We start from the raw sequence: 19,772 nt of genomic DNA, 5'->3' as shown, positions 1-19,772 counted from the left end.
ACAGATGAGGAAATTGAGGCCCAAACAAAGTCTTGCCACTGGTTAAAAACAAACAGTAAATGGCAGAAATCAGACCTAGAACTCAAATCTCCTAACTTCCTAGGTACCCACTGCACTTTTGTTGTACCATACTATAAATTTAACATAAAAGATCAAAGAAATACTTAAGTCAATACTGATCATGTTAGTTTTGCCTTTTAAAAATGTCAGTAGTATTATTTAAAGACCCAGATCTAGAATTAATGTTGAGGAGGTGAACTGCCTTTTTATCTCAAATCTAAGAAGCTGGATTACAACTCAATTTACCCCTGAAGTTTTAAAGTTTTTAAATATATTTAGCCTTTTTGGATCAGAAGAAACAGAAAAAAATAGTTTTTGATGCAGTGATAAGACCAGCAAAATCAATAATGGCACAAGATAAAATGTACATAAACCCCATTAAGTTATGAGTGATTTTTAAAGATCAATTAAGTCTCTCTGAGATCCCGAATTTTATTTTTTTTCTAATGAAAATGTCAAAATGAGTATTTTCTCAGTAGTAATGATAACACCCCCAAAGAACTAAAATTAAAGCTATTCCTTACTTCAAACACATTAATGCAATTTCCAGAAATTCAAACCAACTGTAACAATTGTATCATAGATGTTTAAAGTGATACTTCTTGAAAGTTGTCAAATACTAAATGATTTTGTCAACAGCTTTTGTATTACAAATCAGTTTTAACAAAATGTTTACATAAAATAAATACAGGGAATATTTTTAGTAGCCTTTTATTTTGTTTTCTTATGCATAGATGCCCGTACAACTTTTACTTACATACTTACAATTATATGATTAAGTATATATTGTAGATTGCAAATCTCTTACTGAAGTCAGAATGTTCAGCTAGATAATATATATTCTTAAGTATGTTCTAAGTTCACAGGGTACAAAGTAATTATATCCTATAAATTATAGGATCATTACAGTTGATGTTATAATGAAGAAAATTGCTGAAACAACTGCCAATAGTCAGCTACATCCATAAATACCTACAACATGAAGTCTCCATGGAGTTTCTTTAAGCAGTTGATTTTTACTTTTTACTGTACAGTGTGAATTTATAGGGGAAAAAATAATACACTAACCCTTGGGTCCCATACAGGCAAATTAAGATTGCATTCTTCAGGTTGTTTCAATAGCACTGGATTTGGCCATTCCCTGTTTAAAAAGATTGTAGCACTTGATAAGACTATTGGATATTACCATCTATATTTTTTTCATTAACAAAATTATTTTGTGAAATGCGATCCTTCTTCATTTTGCCCTCTTGACAAATCAACAGATGAAAGACTTGTTATTTTTTTCTTCAAGTTAAGTCTATGTAAGGCGCCTTCTTTCTAAACTACAGACACAAGAATTATTTGAACAATGTCCTACATTGCAGCCCTGAAATGGCTATATAGTAATAATAATCAGTTCTATTGCAAAATATCTCGAAATGTTCTTCAGATCAAATTCAACCATGAAACAAGGGAAACCCACTCTTTCAGAAAGAGAATCCGTTCTTTATTCTACCTGAATCCAAAGGCCACTGGAAAAATAACAGCTAAGACAGCATGATCAGTTATAAAAAGTACATGTAAGAAACAAAAGATTCTTAAGATGATATAGCATTAACAACTAGATGAAATTTCTATGTAGTGGGACCACTTCTTTAAAGTCAGATACTTTAAAATTAGTTACAAATTTTAGCCCATTTAAAGGCTAGACAGAGGGTGTTTCTAAGATTTATGAGCACTGTTATAGAAACTTCAAAAGTATTTGACTTAAAATGTGTTTCATTCTAAATAAAAAAAATCAAAATGAGTAGAAAAACAGGTGACCACATACAAATGCAAGAGGATAAACCCCATGGCTTTTAGATCAATAGCAATACTTTAAGGGAATGGTGAAAATAATGAGTTTATTAAAAAATGCAATGGAATTCCATAAAATGAATGGAATAACTACCTTCTCATGCCTTAAACATTTCAAAAATTAAAAAATTAAAGTCATTAAATCCATCCATAAAGACAAAAGAAGTAAAGAAACTAATCAAGATTTCTTTAAAAAGAATGTTTACAATACATACACATTTTAAAAGGTGGAAAATTTTATTAACTATCTGAAAAAAGCAAATCTAGAATAAATGACTAACTTTCCAGGTGTCTTACATGTATTTGTGAATGTATTCTTATATGCTTCTTGTGCATGTTATACCATCAATATTTTATTGGCAATAACTGATTAACTGATTGCTCCCCAAAGTATACAACTTTAGAGTTTCCAAAGTAGAGAAAACAGGGAGGTTTTCTCCAAAAGTTAATGGACATCCCAAGTTACCGTTTTTATTTGATTACACATGACATTCAGGTTAAAATTAAAGTGAGAATTTATGTGGAGATTTACTCAGTGTCGAAATAATAAACATCACATCACTAGCCTGTCTCAGTCTATTTAGGGGGTGCGGGGGGGAACTGGCAATGGGAAATGAAATGGGGCTTAGGTTTTCTTTTTAAAAAATAACACAAATTTTGGGTCCCCATTAAGCTAAATTGTTAATTATGCACAATTTTAAAATCTGAAAACAGTTACAGAAATATCATAGAAATAAGACTAAACTTCAGTGTCTACAATCAATTTTATTTTAATATAATCTAAACACATACCATTTAGAAAATACCAAGAAAAATTTATGTACAAGAGTTGATGCTATTGCATTTGGATAAAGCTGGCAAGTTCTTGCTACTAGCATAGCCCAGGAAACACCACCGAGGAAACCTAATATATTGGAATAGATGTTGTGGCCTGTTGATAAGGGAAAAACAAAAAGTAAGTTACTAGGGAACAAAACACATTATTTTAATTAGCTACCTAGCAAATTTTGAACTCACGTTTGGCCCAAAGTTTGATAGCTCTCAGAGTTAACCTGAAGTTGTCAATGTTTGGTACTAGATGTAAAATTTCATCGGTTACCCTGCAACCTAATGAACAAAACGGAGGGAAAAAACACATTTCCAGATTATCAAAAGTTCATTTTAAAATTTCATATCCATATATTCAAAATTTCCTAGACCCATAACTAAAAAACAAACTTAAAAGTCCTCTTAGATTATTTTATATATCATAAAGTAAAACACAAGTTTAGATGATGACATAATCTCAGAAAAGAAAAAGGCTGACACACTGGATTCTGTCCATAAGAATGGTAAAACAAACAACCACCTTTACTACTGAACTTCATGTTTCAGCTCATAATTAACACTATTTAGTCCCATTAAAGAATATCAACTATAAGGGATGCATCAACTAAACAGGTCAACATATTTAAAAGTCATTAAGAATAACCTGTTCACATTATTGCTTGAATACTTTAATTCGTCTTCCAAGTTAAAGGGATAATGGTGTATTAAATCCTTTAGTTTCAGTAAAGAAAGGTAATGATGAAGTTTTTTTTAAATTGGATCATACTGTACACACCCTCGAGAACTATATACTAATCTTGTCTCATGAAAATACTGAATTCAAAATAAGACAACTATTAATGCACCAGAAAAGTTTAAAGAACTTTCTTATTTGATAAGAAAAACTGATACTATATAAGTGTTTTACATACCATTAAGACTTCTTATGCATCTAATATCTAAATTTTTTAGGAGACTGTCATCACGTAGGTCCAAATCTTCAGGAATAGTTTGCAGTGCTAATCTTGCAAACAAAATATCAATCTAAATCAAAACAAAAAGTAATCATTCCACATCCTTTAAACTACAGAATTTTGTTAAAAAGGTCATTACCAGAATACACAGAAAATGATTCTTCTGCAAGTTTGTGCTACCTCATGACATAATAACACTGATAATGTCCTCCTATTGCCCACAAGAAGAAAGTTAAATTATTCAAATATAGGTCCTTCTTTTCAGAAAGTGTTAAAACACTGTAATAGGTAGTTCAAATGAAATCTGCAATTTAACACTTATGAATCTGACTATGTGCATACAATTAATTATCTATGCTGGCTTAATTTCAATGGTGAGTATATTACCAAAAAGAGTTTAGCATATTGCTTACTGAATAATTAAAAATAGTAAAACCATGTTCTACAGATGGGGGGAAAGAAAAGAATTTTCAGAATGGTAAAAAATGTAAGACATTTCTATTGTTGCTTTTGACACACTATTCCATTTACTATGAATTATATGCTATCCAAGTAGTTGGAGAGTCAGATAATTTTAAAGAAGATTAGGATAATACTGAAATGGTAAAAGGTAACTATAGCCATTTCAAGATGATAAGATTAGTACTACAAACTGAAACTTATTAATATTAATGCTAATGATAAGAATGATAAGACTTCATATTAATACAAATGAACAGAAACTTATAGAAGTTACTTTAAAGAATATTTATCAGGAAAGGTAGGGAGATAAAGCAAAGGTAAAACTGACAAAATAATTGTTATAAAAGAAATACTCTTCCCAAATTTAAAATATGAATCATTTTTCTGTGGTAACACAGTTTTTGCAGTATAATAATCAGAGAGACATAAGAAACAAACAGTAAGACATATTTTAGACAAGGAGGTTTTACAGATTACTTAAGAGGAAAAATTTCTATCTAAAAAACCCTCACTCCCAAATAAAGAGAAATTCAGTAAGTTATCTTTTCAAAATTGGTCTTATGTCCACTTTGCTTCTTTCATTTTTCTGAAGAATTAGAAAACTTTTACCTCAATTATAAAGTTTCAGAGAATAGAATACCATGGAATTTGAGAGGCAGGATAGTGTAGTAGTACAAAGAACAATGATCTAGAAATAAAATGTGTGTACACACACACACAGTAAGAGGTACAGAAGTCAAAAAAATGTGTTCATGTTCAGCCTCTGAAACATACTAGCTATGTGATCATGGGCATGTTTTAAGCCCCCTCTGACCCAGGAAATCCTTTAAAGCTAGACTGCCAATAAGCATCATCAAAAAGAATTACCATGCCTGGAATTACAACCAATGAAATTGCAGGCTGAAGAGGAATTACTCTCCTTGAAGTTGACCTATAGTTAGCAACAGCATAGCTATCCTAAGACCTTTAGCATGGCACCCTAGTTATGTACTGGAGAGCTGAGAAATAGAACATTTTATGTGTATTACCTATATTAAACTCTTCCAAATATATCTTATTTCTCTATAAAGTGAATAATTACTTATAGCCATACCCCCATTTAAACAGCAAGTGACTTCCCACTTCCAAAATCCTGTCCAGTATAGAAATTTCCAAATCAAGAATGGTATTTTGGAAGTAAGATAACCAGGAATTTACATACCTTTTCATACAAGCATTTACTTCAAATAAGGTGAACTTATTTTCACTTATTTAATACTTTTAAGTTTAGTTGGGAAAACTTTAGAAATAGTCCAAAAGGGAGTAAAATATTCAATTATTACATTGTTTTAGGGGTGGGGGTGGATGAGGGAATAGATATGATTCCACTGTGTAGAGAACTTCCAATATTGAAACTCCCTCAATCAATGCAGCTTGGTATGCTCTCTACAATTTGTCTTAAACAAATGACTAGGGAAATAGGGGGTTAGGTGACTTGGTCAGGATCAAATAACTTAGTAAGTGACTCCATGTCTCCCTTCTCACTACCACCTCTCAGAATCTCTGGTTTCCTTCAGAGTTCTGTTGAAGTGCTACCTTATAAATGAATCATTTCTTAATTTCCATATATTAGTGGTTTTCAATGGCTGTTCAACAGCAAGCTAGGTATGCTGTGAAATTCTTTTCTATCCCTCAAGACTGCTCTTCTTGGTTTGATACTGGCTGGGAAATGAAGTCCCACACACAGGAACAGTTAGACTACCAGTTTGGCTAGACCACAATATATGTGAAGGGGAGTTGAATTTGTAGTAAGTTAGAGCCAAGTTGTAAAAAATGTTCAATGCTAAACATCATTATTTGATCCTAGAAACAATAAGAAATAACTAGAGTTTATCAAGTAAAGGGGATGATGTGGGGAGATGGGAGATTGAAATCATGGTTTTCTAATGTTTCAGTGAATGAGAAATCAAGGATGACACTGAGCTTATGAACCTGAGGCGAGTGGGATGATGGTGGTGCCTATGACGGAAAAAATAATGAGCTCTATTTTGGAATATTCTGAGTTTGTTAAAATGCAAGGAAGAAATAAATTCAGAAGAGTATAGAGGCAGACTAATCCTGTTAAATTTAATATATAATATAAAAATTTTAGATGGAAGTTCAGCTTCATATATGACTTTTCTATTCCTTAGGAATGATTGTTAAATTCATTTAAAAATTTTTGTTCAAAGATGATTGTCAACTCTGGAGATGGAAATTTCAACTGCGTGAGGAAGGAAGGCAGGAGCCATACTGCAAGGGGTTGAGAAGTAAGTAGAAGCACAAAGGTAGACATTTTATTCTAGGAGTTTAGTTATGAAAGGGAGGAAAGATATAGGACAATAGCTTGAGGAGACATAAAGACTTTTGAGTGGAAGATTTGCAAGAAAGGAACCAATGGATAAGGAGAGATTGAAGATGGGAGTGTAGGGAAATTGTGTATGTGTGCAAGTGGGGGGGGAATCCAATGGAGAAGACAACAGTAGATATGATTAAGGGTTTTATGTAAAGGTTAGCCTTGGAAGAAGATCAAGGATGATGTCAAAAGGTCAAGATGTAGAGAGGAAACTCAGAGCAAATGTCCTCTATTTTCTCAGTAAACTGTGAAGTAAAGCTTCAGTTGAACAGGTGAGGGAAATGCACTGTGTGAAAGGCTTTCAGGAAGGGGAAAAGATTTATAATACCTTCTGTGAAAAGCATGATAAGAGAAATCAATGATGGAGTACGAGGATTATCTTGTTATACTAAGGGTCCAAATAAGACTAGGTAACACAAATCTATAACTTACCCAGTTAGCAAGGTTGCACGATTTCTTGTAGCTTAGTTACATAGCCCGTAGGTAGGAATAGAGGATAAAAGATTAATCCATAATTGGGGTTAACAAGGCATGAGTTGCAATTCAATAAGACAGAAAGGGATTCAAGCAATAACAAATTATAGAACTGACAGTTCACTAAAGGGCTGAACCTGGGAAGGGAGAGAATGTAGCCAGAACAAAGGTGATGACCTGGGCAAGTAATGAAGGGTGGAAGAACTAGAGGTAATAATGAAGACAAAGAATAGACTCAGGCAAGAATAAGGCATTGGATACAGTTGAAATGGTAGGTTAAGATTTAATAAAAGAATTGCAGAGTTCCTGATTATGAAAATGGAAATGTGGGTGAAGACAAGATTATAGGTAAAACCAATTTTGTGTGTGGAGGAGGTAAAGTATAGAAGCTATAACAGTTAAATAATCTGAGGAACTAGGAGATTATGGGGCTTGAGGGAATATCAACATTTAAACTGACATCCTATACTCTAAGTAGGACTCAAGATGCCAAAGAAGACAGTAAACTAGAAACTGTCTAGTAACCACGAAAGTAACCACGAAAGGAAGAAGGATAACCAGTCAGGGCTAGCAGACAGCCACTAGGATCTGCACTGGGTGATAAATTTAGATATCAAGAATCCTAAGGAAGGCAAGGCTACTGAGTGATGGCAGAAGAAGGAACATAAGCAGCAATGGGAAGCAAAGAATATTCCAAATGCCAATCCAGGAACCTGTGGTGTCTTGAGAATAAGAAAAGATACAACTGAAAAGAATAGACAGGGATGCAGTAATATTTAGAGAGAACCAGGTGTCAGTAAATAAATGCTAGAAGTCATAAAGGAACTATAGAGGAAGAATGTAAAGTAAAAGGAAGCTTGCTAATTATACCAAAAGAGTTCTAGAAGAGACAATGCAAAGAGAAGGTAGAGCTAGACTGGGATACTACAGGCCTAGAGCTGAGGTGGATGAGAATAAGGAAACAGAAGCAGCAAGAGAAGTGGATGGTTTACTATGACAGAGCAAAGGATTCAGCAGTCACTGGGATTAGAAGAATATAAGTCAGCAGAAGTTTGCTAACATAGGAAGAAAATACAGTCTAGGAATAAAGCAACCAACTGAACTTTCCTATTATTATTTCTAGCCATACTTTACTAGTTTTTAAATAAAAAGATCCATGTTATATAGGAAAAAAAAGACATCCTTATAAGTCAAGCATAACTGCCACAATTTAACAAACCTGGCTTAAAACTATACACAGGCAACGTAGGCGGTGGCTTCAGTTTATGTGGTAAAGAGTTTTAAGTAATATTGTTTTTATTTTCTAACATCAATAGCTTTCATGGTAGATTACAATCTCTGAAGAATTTTAAGAGATATAGATAGAACATAAGCTCTTTGAGGGCAAAGACTACTTCACTGTCATATCTGAAGGCAAAGACTACTTCACTATCATGTGTTATATCACCATTGCCTGGAACATAGCACATACTTAAATTCTTTTTTTTTTTTAAGCAATCGGGGTTAAGTAACTTGCTCAAGGTTACACAGCCAGTTATTTCTGGGTGTGGTGCTAAGTATCTGAGCCCGGATTTGATCCCCAGGTCATCCTGACACTGGAGCTGGTGCTCTTTACTCGCTGTGCTACCTGGCCACCCCATTCAATTCTTGATTTATTACCCAAAGGACAATGGAAAAGTATGTAATGTGTATGAACAGGGTAAAATATGACACAATCAAGGAATTGTCAATAAGTGCATAAAGGGCATTGTCAAAGAAATGTCTGAGGAAAAGAAAGATGAATTCCTTATGTATATAGGAAGAAAAAATGACAATCCACATTTCACTTGCATCTATGTAATGCAAGAGGGCAGCTATGTGGTGCAGTCATCAGAACATTGGCTCTAAAGTCAATAAAACTTAAAATTAAATCTGGCCTCAAAACACTAGCTGGATAACCTGGGCAAGTCACTTAACCTCCATTTGCCTCAATTTCCTCATCTGTAAAGTGGAACTAATTGTAGTACTTATTGCTCAGGGGTGTTGTGAAGACCAAAAGAGACAATAACTACAAAGTGCTTACACCACAGTCCTGGCACTTAACAGGTGCAACATACATAAATGTTAATTATTATCATTGTTATTGGTGAGTTGATGATGATGATAAAGATGATGGTGCTAAGAGAACCCAAGGAAGGTCCTCACAACATTATGTGGACCACTTTTGGTTAACTATGGTAGAGATATGGAAAAGAATAGAACGGAATAGGTAGGTATGGATGGATTGTATATGTATTACTCAAAAAAGTACCCGTCACCAATGAGATCACAGATGTACTGGATAATAAAAGTATAAGAATAGAATTAAGACTGACATTGCTACCTACCATCAGTTCAAATAACTCCTGCAAATGTCAGAAAGGCAAGTACAAGAGTTTAAAAGCTGTATTAATGTACATCATCACCCAGTTCATTAATCCTATTCTCCTTAAAGTAAACAGGTTTCACTCATGTCAATTATTAGTTATACTAGGGACATAAACAAAGAGACAAAGTCAAATTAAAATTTTATTTTACCTCTATACCATCAAAACATAGCTTGATAACTGGTACAAACGCCTCTTCAACAGCCTAAAACCAAATTGAAAAATTTCAGTATCTTGAAAACCATATCCATAACAAAATGGTAATTAAATTTCAGCAGTATGCTCATATTAAGTAAAATAAGAATTATTTGGGGGGCACTGGAAGAGGAAAGGATAGAATCATAATACTGCTTTGTATTTTAACTATAAAAATAACTAGCTACTACAAATTAGTCAGATAATAGAGCCTTGAAACATTTTAACACAGCTACACTACTCAAATAATCCTGCATATTACTAATCTATGACTGAAATCCTCTACGCCTACTTAAAATGACAAATTTCATCAAATTAACAGATGCATTAAACTTTACCCGTAAATCTTTTACTTCTTCCTGTAGTTTCAATTTTTCATAGAATGAGGTGAAAAAGTCACTTCGGTCAACATGTCTTGGTGCAACACACAATGCATCAATATCAGCACCTGAAAGAAATAAACCCATCAAATGCAAATAGCACTTCAGGGAATGGTACACTCTAGATCAAGGATTCTTAATGAAGAATTTGCTAACTTATTTTTCTTAATGTTTTGATTACTGCATTTCAATGTAATTAGCTTCCTTGGCAATCCTATGTATTGTCTGTATTTTAAAACATTACTCTGTGATTCATAAATTTCACAAGACTTCCAAAGGGGACGTGGCACAAAAGATGTTAAGAATCTCTTCTCTAACAGTTGATTCATCTGATATAAATAAGCATTTTTCTAAGAAATATAAAGTTTTAACACTAAAACCATTACAAACTTAGAGGCTTTGAGTAATCAGAATTTTCAGGATTTTGCAGTGCCTCATTACACTCTATCATCACTGTACATGCAAAACTCAGTATGTACCTAATCATAAAAACTTTGCAATGGCAGAATTCAAAAGTTTTATACACACACACGCTGATCTAGACATATAATTTCATTGTAAGGAATTCTCAGGGAGGAAATTTCCCTCAATAAAAGACATATAATATTCTGCAAGTTTAAAGTTCTTAGAGACATGCCTTGGGCACTAAGAGATTAAACCCAGTTTGAGACAGAAGGACTTGAACCTAAGTCTTTCTGACTCCTAGGCTGGTACTCTATCCACTATATCACAATGAAAAGACCTATATCATAATGCAGATAATCACCAACTTTTCAATCATTGCCTCTTCTTACAGAGGCAATTGTCTCCTATGGAAAGTCTGGGATGACTGATGATACCATTTTGGGGAAAGTTGTGTTTAGATGAAGAGAATCATCAATAAAACCAGAAAACAGGGGCTAAAAGCTAGAAATTACTTCTTCATTCAAAAATAATAATATAGTCCACCACATCATTCTTTACTACCCTCACCTTCAACTCTTTACTAAAGTCAGATCACCTCCTTGGTCCAGGGGCCAGAGACACAGCCCCAAAGTCAGATGTAAGATTCAAATGTCCCCTCTAATGCTAACAGCCCAGGTGACCTCAGGCAAGTTTTTTAACCAGCTTTACTTCCTCATCTCTAGAATATGAAAGTTGGATATAAAGCCCAGCTCCAGATCTACAGTACTCACTGTCAACCTACCCATGACATACAATTCAAATCCTTACTCATGCCTCTGATCCTCCCAGATCAGAACAAAAAGACTGCCTCTTACATAAAACCTTTCCCCACAGTGTTAGCCTACAATGAACTATTGCTTCTCTATTTCCAGTTGTTCAATAGCTCCTCTTCTCAACTCTCAGGTACCTGTCTTACCTCTCCAAGCTGCCATATCCTTATGAATCAAGAACAGATATCTACCTTTTATAATCTAACACCCTGTGTACTACAAAAGAGGACTCCAATCAATACAGATGAATGGCTAATAGTAATCTGTAAAAGGTCAATTGCTATGTCATTTTTCCTTATCTCTTCCTAGCTGAGCAAAGGGAATACTGTTGATGGACAGCAAAGCATAAAAGGAATGATCTTGAAGGACACTCACCCCTACCTATTTATAAACTACCAACTATAAACTCATCCCTCAGCTTCATTCAAATCCCTACTATGGTACATAGGGATTAAAGTGACATTCTTTTCTTTTTTTCCAAACCAACAAAAACAATCCCCAATACACAATATAAAACTGTCTCCAAGTAAACAAAACAACCTTTACCTTTTGTATGAACTCCTAATCTGTAGGATCCAAATGTAAAAATTTTTCCTCCAACATTTTCAATTACAGACTGTGGAAGATTCTATTAAAACAAAAGACATAAGGTTATCTTTCAAATGTAGAAGAATGGAAACTATTTTTGATGATTTTTGCTTTTCAAACAAAGACCAAAAGAAGTTTTAACACAGACTTTGATGTAAGAGGTCTTCAGGACTCCTACAAACTGCACTGTATAAGCTCTATAAATTTATATGCCCTTCACATACTAACTTTCAAAAACCTTCAGAAATCTTATTTTTCAAGATATATTGTTTAATTTATCAAACCCCTGTGACTAAAGGCCCCTGCCAATCAAAAATATTTTTAAAACAGATATCACACATAAAGTCCTTAATAACTACAATATTCAATTTTAAATGTTAGCATTCTCCACTTTTAATTGCAAATGCATTCCTAGAAACAATGTCATAAAAAAAACAACACTGTAATACAGACCAGCTTCTCCCATAGGAATAATGTAATAACTGAGCTTACATTCCCAAATGACTAAAAAGTAACTAAATAAATTAATCAAGCTACTACAAGCCTTTTAATAACTATTTTATGCACCATGTCCTACAAAATGCATATATGCTCTATTATTTTCCTTCTCATCTCCTTTCTTCCCCTCTCCACTATGTGTATGTGTATGAATATTTATGTGTATATACAGACAGTTCTTGCTTTACATAAATTCACATTAAGCAAATTCAGTTTTACATAAAGAATTTTGAGAGAAAAACACATTCCAAAAAAAGCTATATTAACTTTACAGTATTATGCTTGCTCTCTCTGCTTTAGCCCCTTGGCTCAGCACTGTGTGGCCTCTCACCCCCACTCAAAATAACAAATGCCTTCCAAGTTAAAGCAGAACTGACACATGGAGACACTACCATCAATGTGCTAGATGTGGGAAGTCAGACAGAGGGACCCTGACTTGAGACTTCCAATGTTTAGAGACCTTTGCACAACTATGCCCACGCATCCAAATGTCATATCCCTGCATGTCTTGTCTTCCATTCATCCATACTCAGGTACCACATGTCCCTGCCCCCCACCCTCATATTCCTTCTCCTGCTCTCACTTCTCTTATCCCTGACACTCCTTTGAACTGTGTCAGCCCTTCACTTCAGAGAATCATCCCCTTAGTTCATCCTTCCTGTCCTCTTAAATGTCTTTATATGGATAACTGTGGAATGGTCAGCTTACATATATAGTGAGGGAAGGGGAAAGGGTGTGTTTGTGTTTGTGTGTGTGTGTATGTGTATGTGTGAGAGAGAGATTGTCGATTATACGGTTGAAATATGTCTATTTCTGTTACCCATAAATGTACCTGAAAAAACTGAGAATTTCCTAGCTAATGTGTAGTCAATACCTGTTACTATCCTTTGAGATCCTATTCTAAGTCTTTATTTTGGTATTAAGTTATAATACGAGTAAATTACCTCAAGAAACTAATCACCATTTTAAACATTGATTCTATGGGTAAAATGTCCTGTAGCAAGAAAAGAATTTGGAAGATTGATGAATGCTTACACTGCCCCAGTTTTGGTCACATGTGTCACACTCTCAAAAAAGGAATAAGGTTACTCAGAAAATAATCTCATTAGATCAAAGTATGGTATGATAGCTAGTTGTTTCTATATGTCATAAGTTGGGTGACTATAACTCAAAGACTGTCTAATAATAATTACTAAGTCATCCCAAAATTTCAATGCAGGATGACCTAACTTCAGGAAAATTAAATATATGAAAACACAAACATATAAAATAGACCAAATAAGAATTATTCACATTACTAATTCTTTACTTCATAAATGGAGGGTTGAAGGCTTGGTTCGAAGAGCAATTCCCAAATTACTTACAATTTTATTTATAAATTTTCAACAACATTATCTATTGTTCAAAGTAATGTATATCTTGTGCAATAAATAAATCTAAATTCTGAAGTGCATTAGTCAAAATTATCTCTAACTCCTTAAGCTGGAGTTGAGGACTTAAAAGTTATAACAATCCAGTTATAAATTTTTATATCAACATCCAGAATGGACTATGAAATTCGCCATGAGACAATTTTTGATCTCCAATTTAGCTAAGAGGGTTTTACAAATCTGAATAATGGAACAAACTTATTGTTATTATTATTATACCCAGAAGTCTTAAAATGTCCATACCTTGCTTTCACTGATTTCCCGTATCCATTCTTTTACCAGGTTATTTAATTTTCCCAAAATTAAAATCCTGTTGAGAAAACATTTTCTCTATATTATCATTTAAATTGCTCATCATTCAATATCACATCACTGATAAGATGAATGAAACTAAATCCCAAAAAACCTTTCCATAGCTGAATAGTTTCATTAACTAGTTTTCCTGCACTTAAGTCTTGTGTTCTTTGACATCTAGGCTGTCTGTGAAAGATATTACAAATATTTAAGATATCAGCTGTGTAACTCTACACAGCTGCTATATCATAGTCATACACAAAGCTCTCCATTTCTCCCCATAAATTCCTAACCATACTACACAAACACATTGCATTAAAAAAAAAGTTTCATGGGAGTATACAGGCGTAGCCAAAGCAGGAACATGACCTATGACTCCACAGAAGAATATAAACTACCTTAAGTAAATACAAACAGCAAAAGAAGTTTCAACCATCCCATAGGAAAACTTGCACATGACCCTAGGTCATCCCTGGCACTATGGCCTTCTTTATTCTGTTTCTATATGATACCTGACCTGGCCCAGGGGTGGTGTGGGGATCCATGATGTTACTTTGTACTGCTGCCAGCCAGGACGAACGACCTCTTGTGAGTAAACTATCCCAATTAATCTAATTAACCCTAATAAAACTAATTAATAACCCAACCATACCTCTATTTTTGGTATCTCAGTATTCACTCAGAGGGTATGCCTCCCTGTAATTGGCATAATTAGGGAAGAAGAGATGTCCCCCCTTACATTTGTTGCAGTTGGCAGGATACTAAATAAAATGGCTTAGGAAGTAAGGCTTCCACAGCCATCCTCATTCCAAAGGTGGATGTAGCATGTTTGCTAGAGGGGAATCCCAACTTAGCTATCCACATCCAACTCATGGAATTGGATATATAGGCCTCCAATTGATTCATTCTCCAATTCAGGCCACTCCTTATTCATTCTTTCCTGGTTCATGAAAAGAGAAATTTATTTAAGGGAGCAGGAAGGGGAAGCCCAAGCCTTCCTAAAAACTCCCAGACAGAAAAGCTACAATAGCTTGGGGAAAAATCCTGCTAGTTAGATCCATTACTGAGTGAGGAAACTCAGTAAGGACTGGAAAAAAATTTTTTAAAGGGGGGGAGGGTTGGAATTGATAATTACTGTATTAGAAAAGGTAAAAAGAACAGAATTTGTAGATTTCCTTTTATCTGTAAACTGAAACCATATGTTTGGGCAAGGCCATCAGCCCCATGAAAAGAGCTTGTTTTGGGTTATGGAATTCCTAAACAATGAAATTGGGTTACTGATAAATTACAAGTTTGTTTAATATACAGAAGTGATTTCTAATGATTTATCTTCACTTAAGAATGAGTTTAGGGGCAGCCAAGTAGCACAGCAAGTAAGAGCACCGGCTCCAGTGTTGAGAAGACCTGGAGATAGAATCCCGGGCTCAGACACTTAGCAGCCACCCAGAAACACCTGGCCGTGTAACCTTGAGCAAGTTACTTAACCCCAATTGCTTAGGGGCGGCCAGGTGGCTCAGCGAGTAAGAGCACCGGTTCCAGTGTTGGGACGACCTGGAGATCGAATCCTGGGCTCAGACACTCAGCACCACACCCAGAAATAACTGGCCGTGTAACCTTGAGCAAGTTACTTAACCCCAATTGCTTTAAAAAAAAAAAAAAAAAGAATGAGTTTAAACTCAAGAAGAGGAAAAGAAAAACAAGTGAAGGATATTAAGTGAAATATCTTAAGTATACAGGAGTTCTGGTAAACTTTTACTGCTTACTTCAACTCCATGAGAGTAAAAATAATCGTATCTAGCCCTAAGCTGTAATTACTGAAACTTGCCACTTGAGGTAAAAAGTTCTTGGGACTGTAACAGATATTGTTTAGAATTTTGAATTCATGTATAGCTATCTGACAGATCATTAAGTCAGTAATCCACCACTGGAGAGATATGCCACAAGCTACTTAGAGGGAATGTGATGATGAACTGTTACAGGTGGAGGTCTGTATCTGGGGAAAAAAAACAAGAGGATGACCTTAGCATAGGCAAAGGTAGGATCCTTTTGGCTCAGTTTCTCTATTATATTACTTCCTTTTGAATAGGAATGTTTGCCACCTGGCTATTCCTGAGTTTGGCTATGAGATGGAATTGTTAGTGCATGTTTAGCTGTCAACTGTGGCCCTTACCTGAAGTCAAACAGAGATAAGGATGGCTTTATCCTACCATATATGTGTTAAGATATTTTGTGCCCCTAGGCTTATGCCTGAACAACCAGTTTGATGATTTTATTGTTTTCAATCTCAGTGTGTAGTCATTCCATATCCCAAACAATTAAGTAAATTAATACTTAGGCTTGTCATCTGTCTGCTAATAGTTCTATAATCATGTAAGATTAAGTCCCTGAAATATTTCATTCTTTCAAAATGCTATGGGAATAACTAGATAAAGATATGAATCTATTAATTTATGAGGTTAAAAATTAGAAACCTCTTCTGTTTTGTTATAATAGAATTTCAGTATCACCAGTCATCTTAAGAATGTTTGTATAATATCTATTCCATTTGAATACAGTTAACAACTGAACATGTTTTACTGCAGGCAATCCATTTAATATACACTGTCCTCCATATACAATTAAGAATTACCTAACGTTATCTACACATCCCATCCCAAGCCTTCTGTTACAACTGGGAGTAAAGTCCGCCTCTTGTAGGTAAATTCATTTGTATAACCACTGAACCTAGGGGTAGAAAGCCTCTACATATCAAGACTGTTGGTACCTATATTTTAATATGTGAATAGATTCTCAACAGCATCTGACCCTCCTAAAGCAACTAGAACGGGAGTAGAAACTTTGAGAAAGCAACAGGATCAGATAATCATATACATCGAATGTAAATGATTCCAGTGGGGTACGTAAAAACAAATTCTCTTAAGTTTCAAGTAAACTATGGGTCCTAGTTTTATTCCTGTTATAGCTCTATTGTTAATAAGATCAGAGCCATGAAGTCTGAGTTAGTCTTTACCACATGAACTAGTTACTGGAGAGGTAAAATGAGAGGCTGTACTAAAAATTGTACTGAGATTTGTTTTGTAAAAAATTTAAGCAGAAACATCTGAGGAGTCTCTACAACTAACTTGGCACCAGAGAAGCAAATCTACTGAAGAGGTGCCCCTAAGAACAAGACACTTTCCAGAGTGCCCCAAGATGTTCCAGAGACCAACAACTACATGGAACATCTGAGATCCACGATGAAATGAGTTGATTAAATGGACACTGGAAGTGAGTTACTAAAATACAAACACTTGTTATTAGCAAAAGTTTATGGTCCCATGGTCTTTATTGTACTACTTTGGTTTTTTGCTTCACTGTTATTTGTACACTGTGTATATGTGCCTGTGAAAGATATAACCGAGTTTTCTCAGTTATCTTGGTGTCATGAAAATTTCCCCTCTAAAATTAGTCCACAGATTTAGAAATACATTCTATGACTTGTACAGTGATTGATCATTTTCCTTGTTCTTACATTAATTTGTCAGGGAAATTTGTACCAAGTCTCCTCTTAACAAAAGGGGGAAATTGAAAAAAATCAAAAATTTCAGAATCATCCATTTTGTAATTCTGTATCACTCTCAGGGTGTTGCAGAACTGCCCAAGCCATGTTTCTTTATCTCTGAACTTAGTTCAGAAATTCAGCTAGCTTGTGATAAAATTAAGTTTCAGGGATGGGGAACCTGTGGCCTTATAGATCCCTCAAGTGCAGTCCTTTGACTGAATCCAAACTTCATATGCGTTCTATAAAACTTGGGACTCAGTCAAAAGGCCGCAAGCACCCAAGAACCTAGAAGGTCACATGTAGCCTAAGAGCTGTATCCTCCTCCCCCCCCCCCCCGCCAGCTTTAGGTATTCGGTTCTCCTCTAATCACCAAATGGTACTGATACTTCCTTCACCTCCGTAGGAGTGGAATAGAAGAAAACTGTGAAACTGTGGTAATTTCCTTATTGGTCATGTTATCTATCTACATGTGCTCATACTACTGTTGTGGATTGTACCTCCAGTGTAATTCATTGGTAGGCTCCTCTGCTTCCTCCATGTTAACAAAACCACTTGTGCAAAACTTAAGGAACTTTGCAGAAGATATTACTGGAAAAATTCTATAAGCAGGTCACAAGCAGTAGAGTGTATAGTGGCAGCCAGAGTGGGAACATGACCTATGACTCCACAAAAGAATATAAACTACATTGATTAAATATAATCAACAAATGAAGTAATAACTATCCCAAGTGAAAATTTGCATGTGACCCTGAGCCATCCCTTGCACTATGCCTTCTTTGTTCTCCTTCCATATGATACCTGACCTGGCCCAGGGTTGGTATGAGGATCCATGATGTTCTTTTGTCCCACTGTCAGCCAGGATGACCAGGATGAATGGCCTCATGAGTAAATTCTCCCAATTAACCTAATTAACAACCCTAATAAAACCTATTATTAACCAAGCTGGTATGAACCCCTCTTTCTCTGATATCTCAGTATTCATTCAGAGGGTATGCCACTCTTTAACTGGTATAATTAAGGCCCTTACAGGGAGAAGCAGAGTCACAAAGAAGTTGCTAAGAAAACTCAGGTTTGGTTTTTGTTTTTGTTTTGGGGGGAAGAAGCTAGAGAGACAGGGAAAGGTGAGAGGAAGAACACAAAGCATGACTGATATGAAACAGGAACTTAAACATAAATTAGGTGACCTAGATTTGGAGGAAAGGAAGGAATTAGCGTAATTTAGAAATGAAAACACTTCCTATGTAGAAATTAATTCATACTAGTAAGCAATTATAAAAAGTAAATTTACTTACCTGCGCTGCAGTTCCTCTTCCTCTTCAAAAACCCCAAAGGGCTTTAGGGTTTCAATTAGTTTCTGTGTGAGTATGCAGTCTGTCTCTTTGGGGGCCGCTAAACTGATGGGAGAGGTAATGCCATAATGCTTCTGTGGCGGTTGTGTTTGTTGTGATCCCTGGGTTGTAACTGGACTAATAAATGTAATTAGATAAAATTACTGCAAAAAATTCCTACTATTTTGTAACAAACATGCAAGACTAGAGAATGTTTTATACAAAATATGTATTCCAAAAGCAAGTTAAGAGATAGCTGATTCTAACTAATTAAAAAAGCAATCCTAATTTACTTGATGACAAAATATAAGAATGCAAAGAAAAATTCTACTTTTCTCCAATTTGGTTTGAAGTTTTTTTAAAACAATGAACCAAGTATTACAAGAAAAAAAAGTAAAGTCAATAAAACTCCTAAGCTTAAGAAATATTTTAAAAACTAAAATGTAATCTAGATGAATCAGATCCTGAAAAATTATTTGCCAACTATCCTTGAAAACCACTCTCGTGTATCAAGGTGAGTACCTCACAAGTTGTTATGGAAGTGTTTCTTTCACTGAAACCAAGAACCCTGAAAAATCAAAATTTGTTCCTTTTCCAACATGTCATATTTTACACAGATTAACAAAAGATTCCCAAAACAGTGCTCAGCATCTAAACCACATAGGAAAAAAACAGCTAAAGCTAAAAAATAAAACAAAACAAAAAAACACTTTAATCCTCTGGACAATAAAATGAGCTGCAATGTGCATTACTAGAAAAAATATCCACAGATCACAGTTCCAGTGGTATTTTCTCTTTACCTTTCCAAACTTCAAGCTTTTAAAGTATGACCCCAAGTGTAGTCCCCTTCAAAGGAATCCCCTTGGGAAAAAATACTAAGTATTTACCAATACTTTACCTTGAGGCGTT

The 19,772-nt window shown here is 34.8% G+C and overlaps 1 protein-coding gene across 6 annotated transcripts in view; it reads right to left on the bottom strand.

Moving 5' to 3' along the window:
• Window positions 1-19,772, bottom strand: part of LOC138173917 (poly(A) polymerase alpha) — a 77,088-nt gene that overhangs the window by 40,300 nt on the left and 17,016 nt on the right. For all 6 annotated transcript variants that reach the window (XM_069103970.1, XM_069103967.1, XM_069103971.1 and 3 more), the window contains exons 2-10: window positions 18,828-19,001; window positions 13,944-14,010; window positions 11,731-11,812; window positions 9,929-10,038; window positions 9,547-9,600; window positions 3,639-3,750; window positions 2,917-3,006; window positions 2,692-2,830; window positions 1,129-1,201 (exon numbers count right to left, since the gene is read on the bottom strand). In XM_069103970.1, coding sequence (XP_068960071.1) covers window positions 1,129-1,201; window positions 2,692-2,830; window positions 2,917-3,006; window positions 3,639-3,750; window positions 9,547-9,600; window positions 9,929-10,038; window positions 11,731-11,812; window positions 13,944-14,010; window positions 18,828-19,001 — 901 coding nt within the window. The remainder of the gene's footprint in view (window positions 1-1,128; window positions 1,202-2,691; window positions 2,831-2,916; window positions 3,007-3,638; window positions 3,751-9,546; window positions 9,601-9,928; window positions 10,039-11,730; window positions 11,813-13,943; window positions 14,011-18,827; window positions 19,002-19,772) is intronic.

This window comes from Petaurus breviceps, unplaced genomic scaffold, assembly GCF_028583685.1.
Source record: "Petaurus breviceps papuanus isolate PSGF00001 unplaced genomic scaffold, PetGlider_PUasm1.0 67, whole genome shotgun sequence".
NCBI classification, from domain to species: Eukaryota; Metazoa; Chordata; class Mammalia; order Diprotodontia; family Petauridae; genus Petaurus; species Petaurus breviceps.
This window is presented reverse-complemented; position numbering and strand designations above follow the sequence as displayed.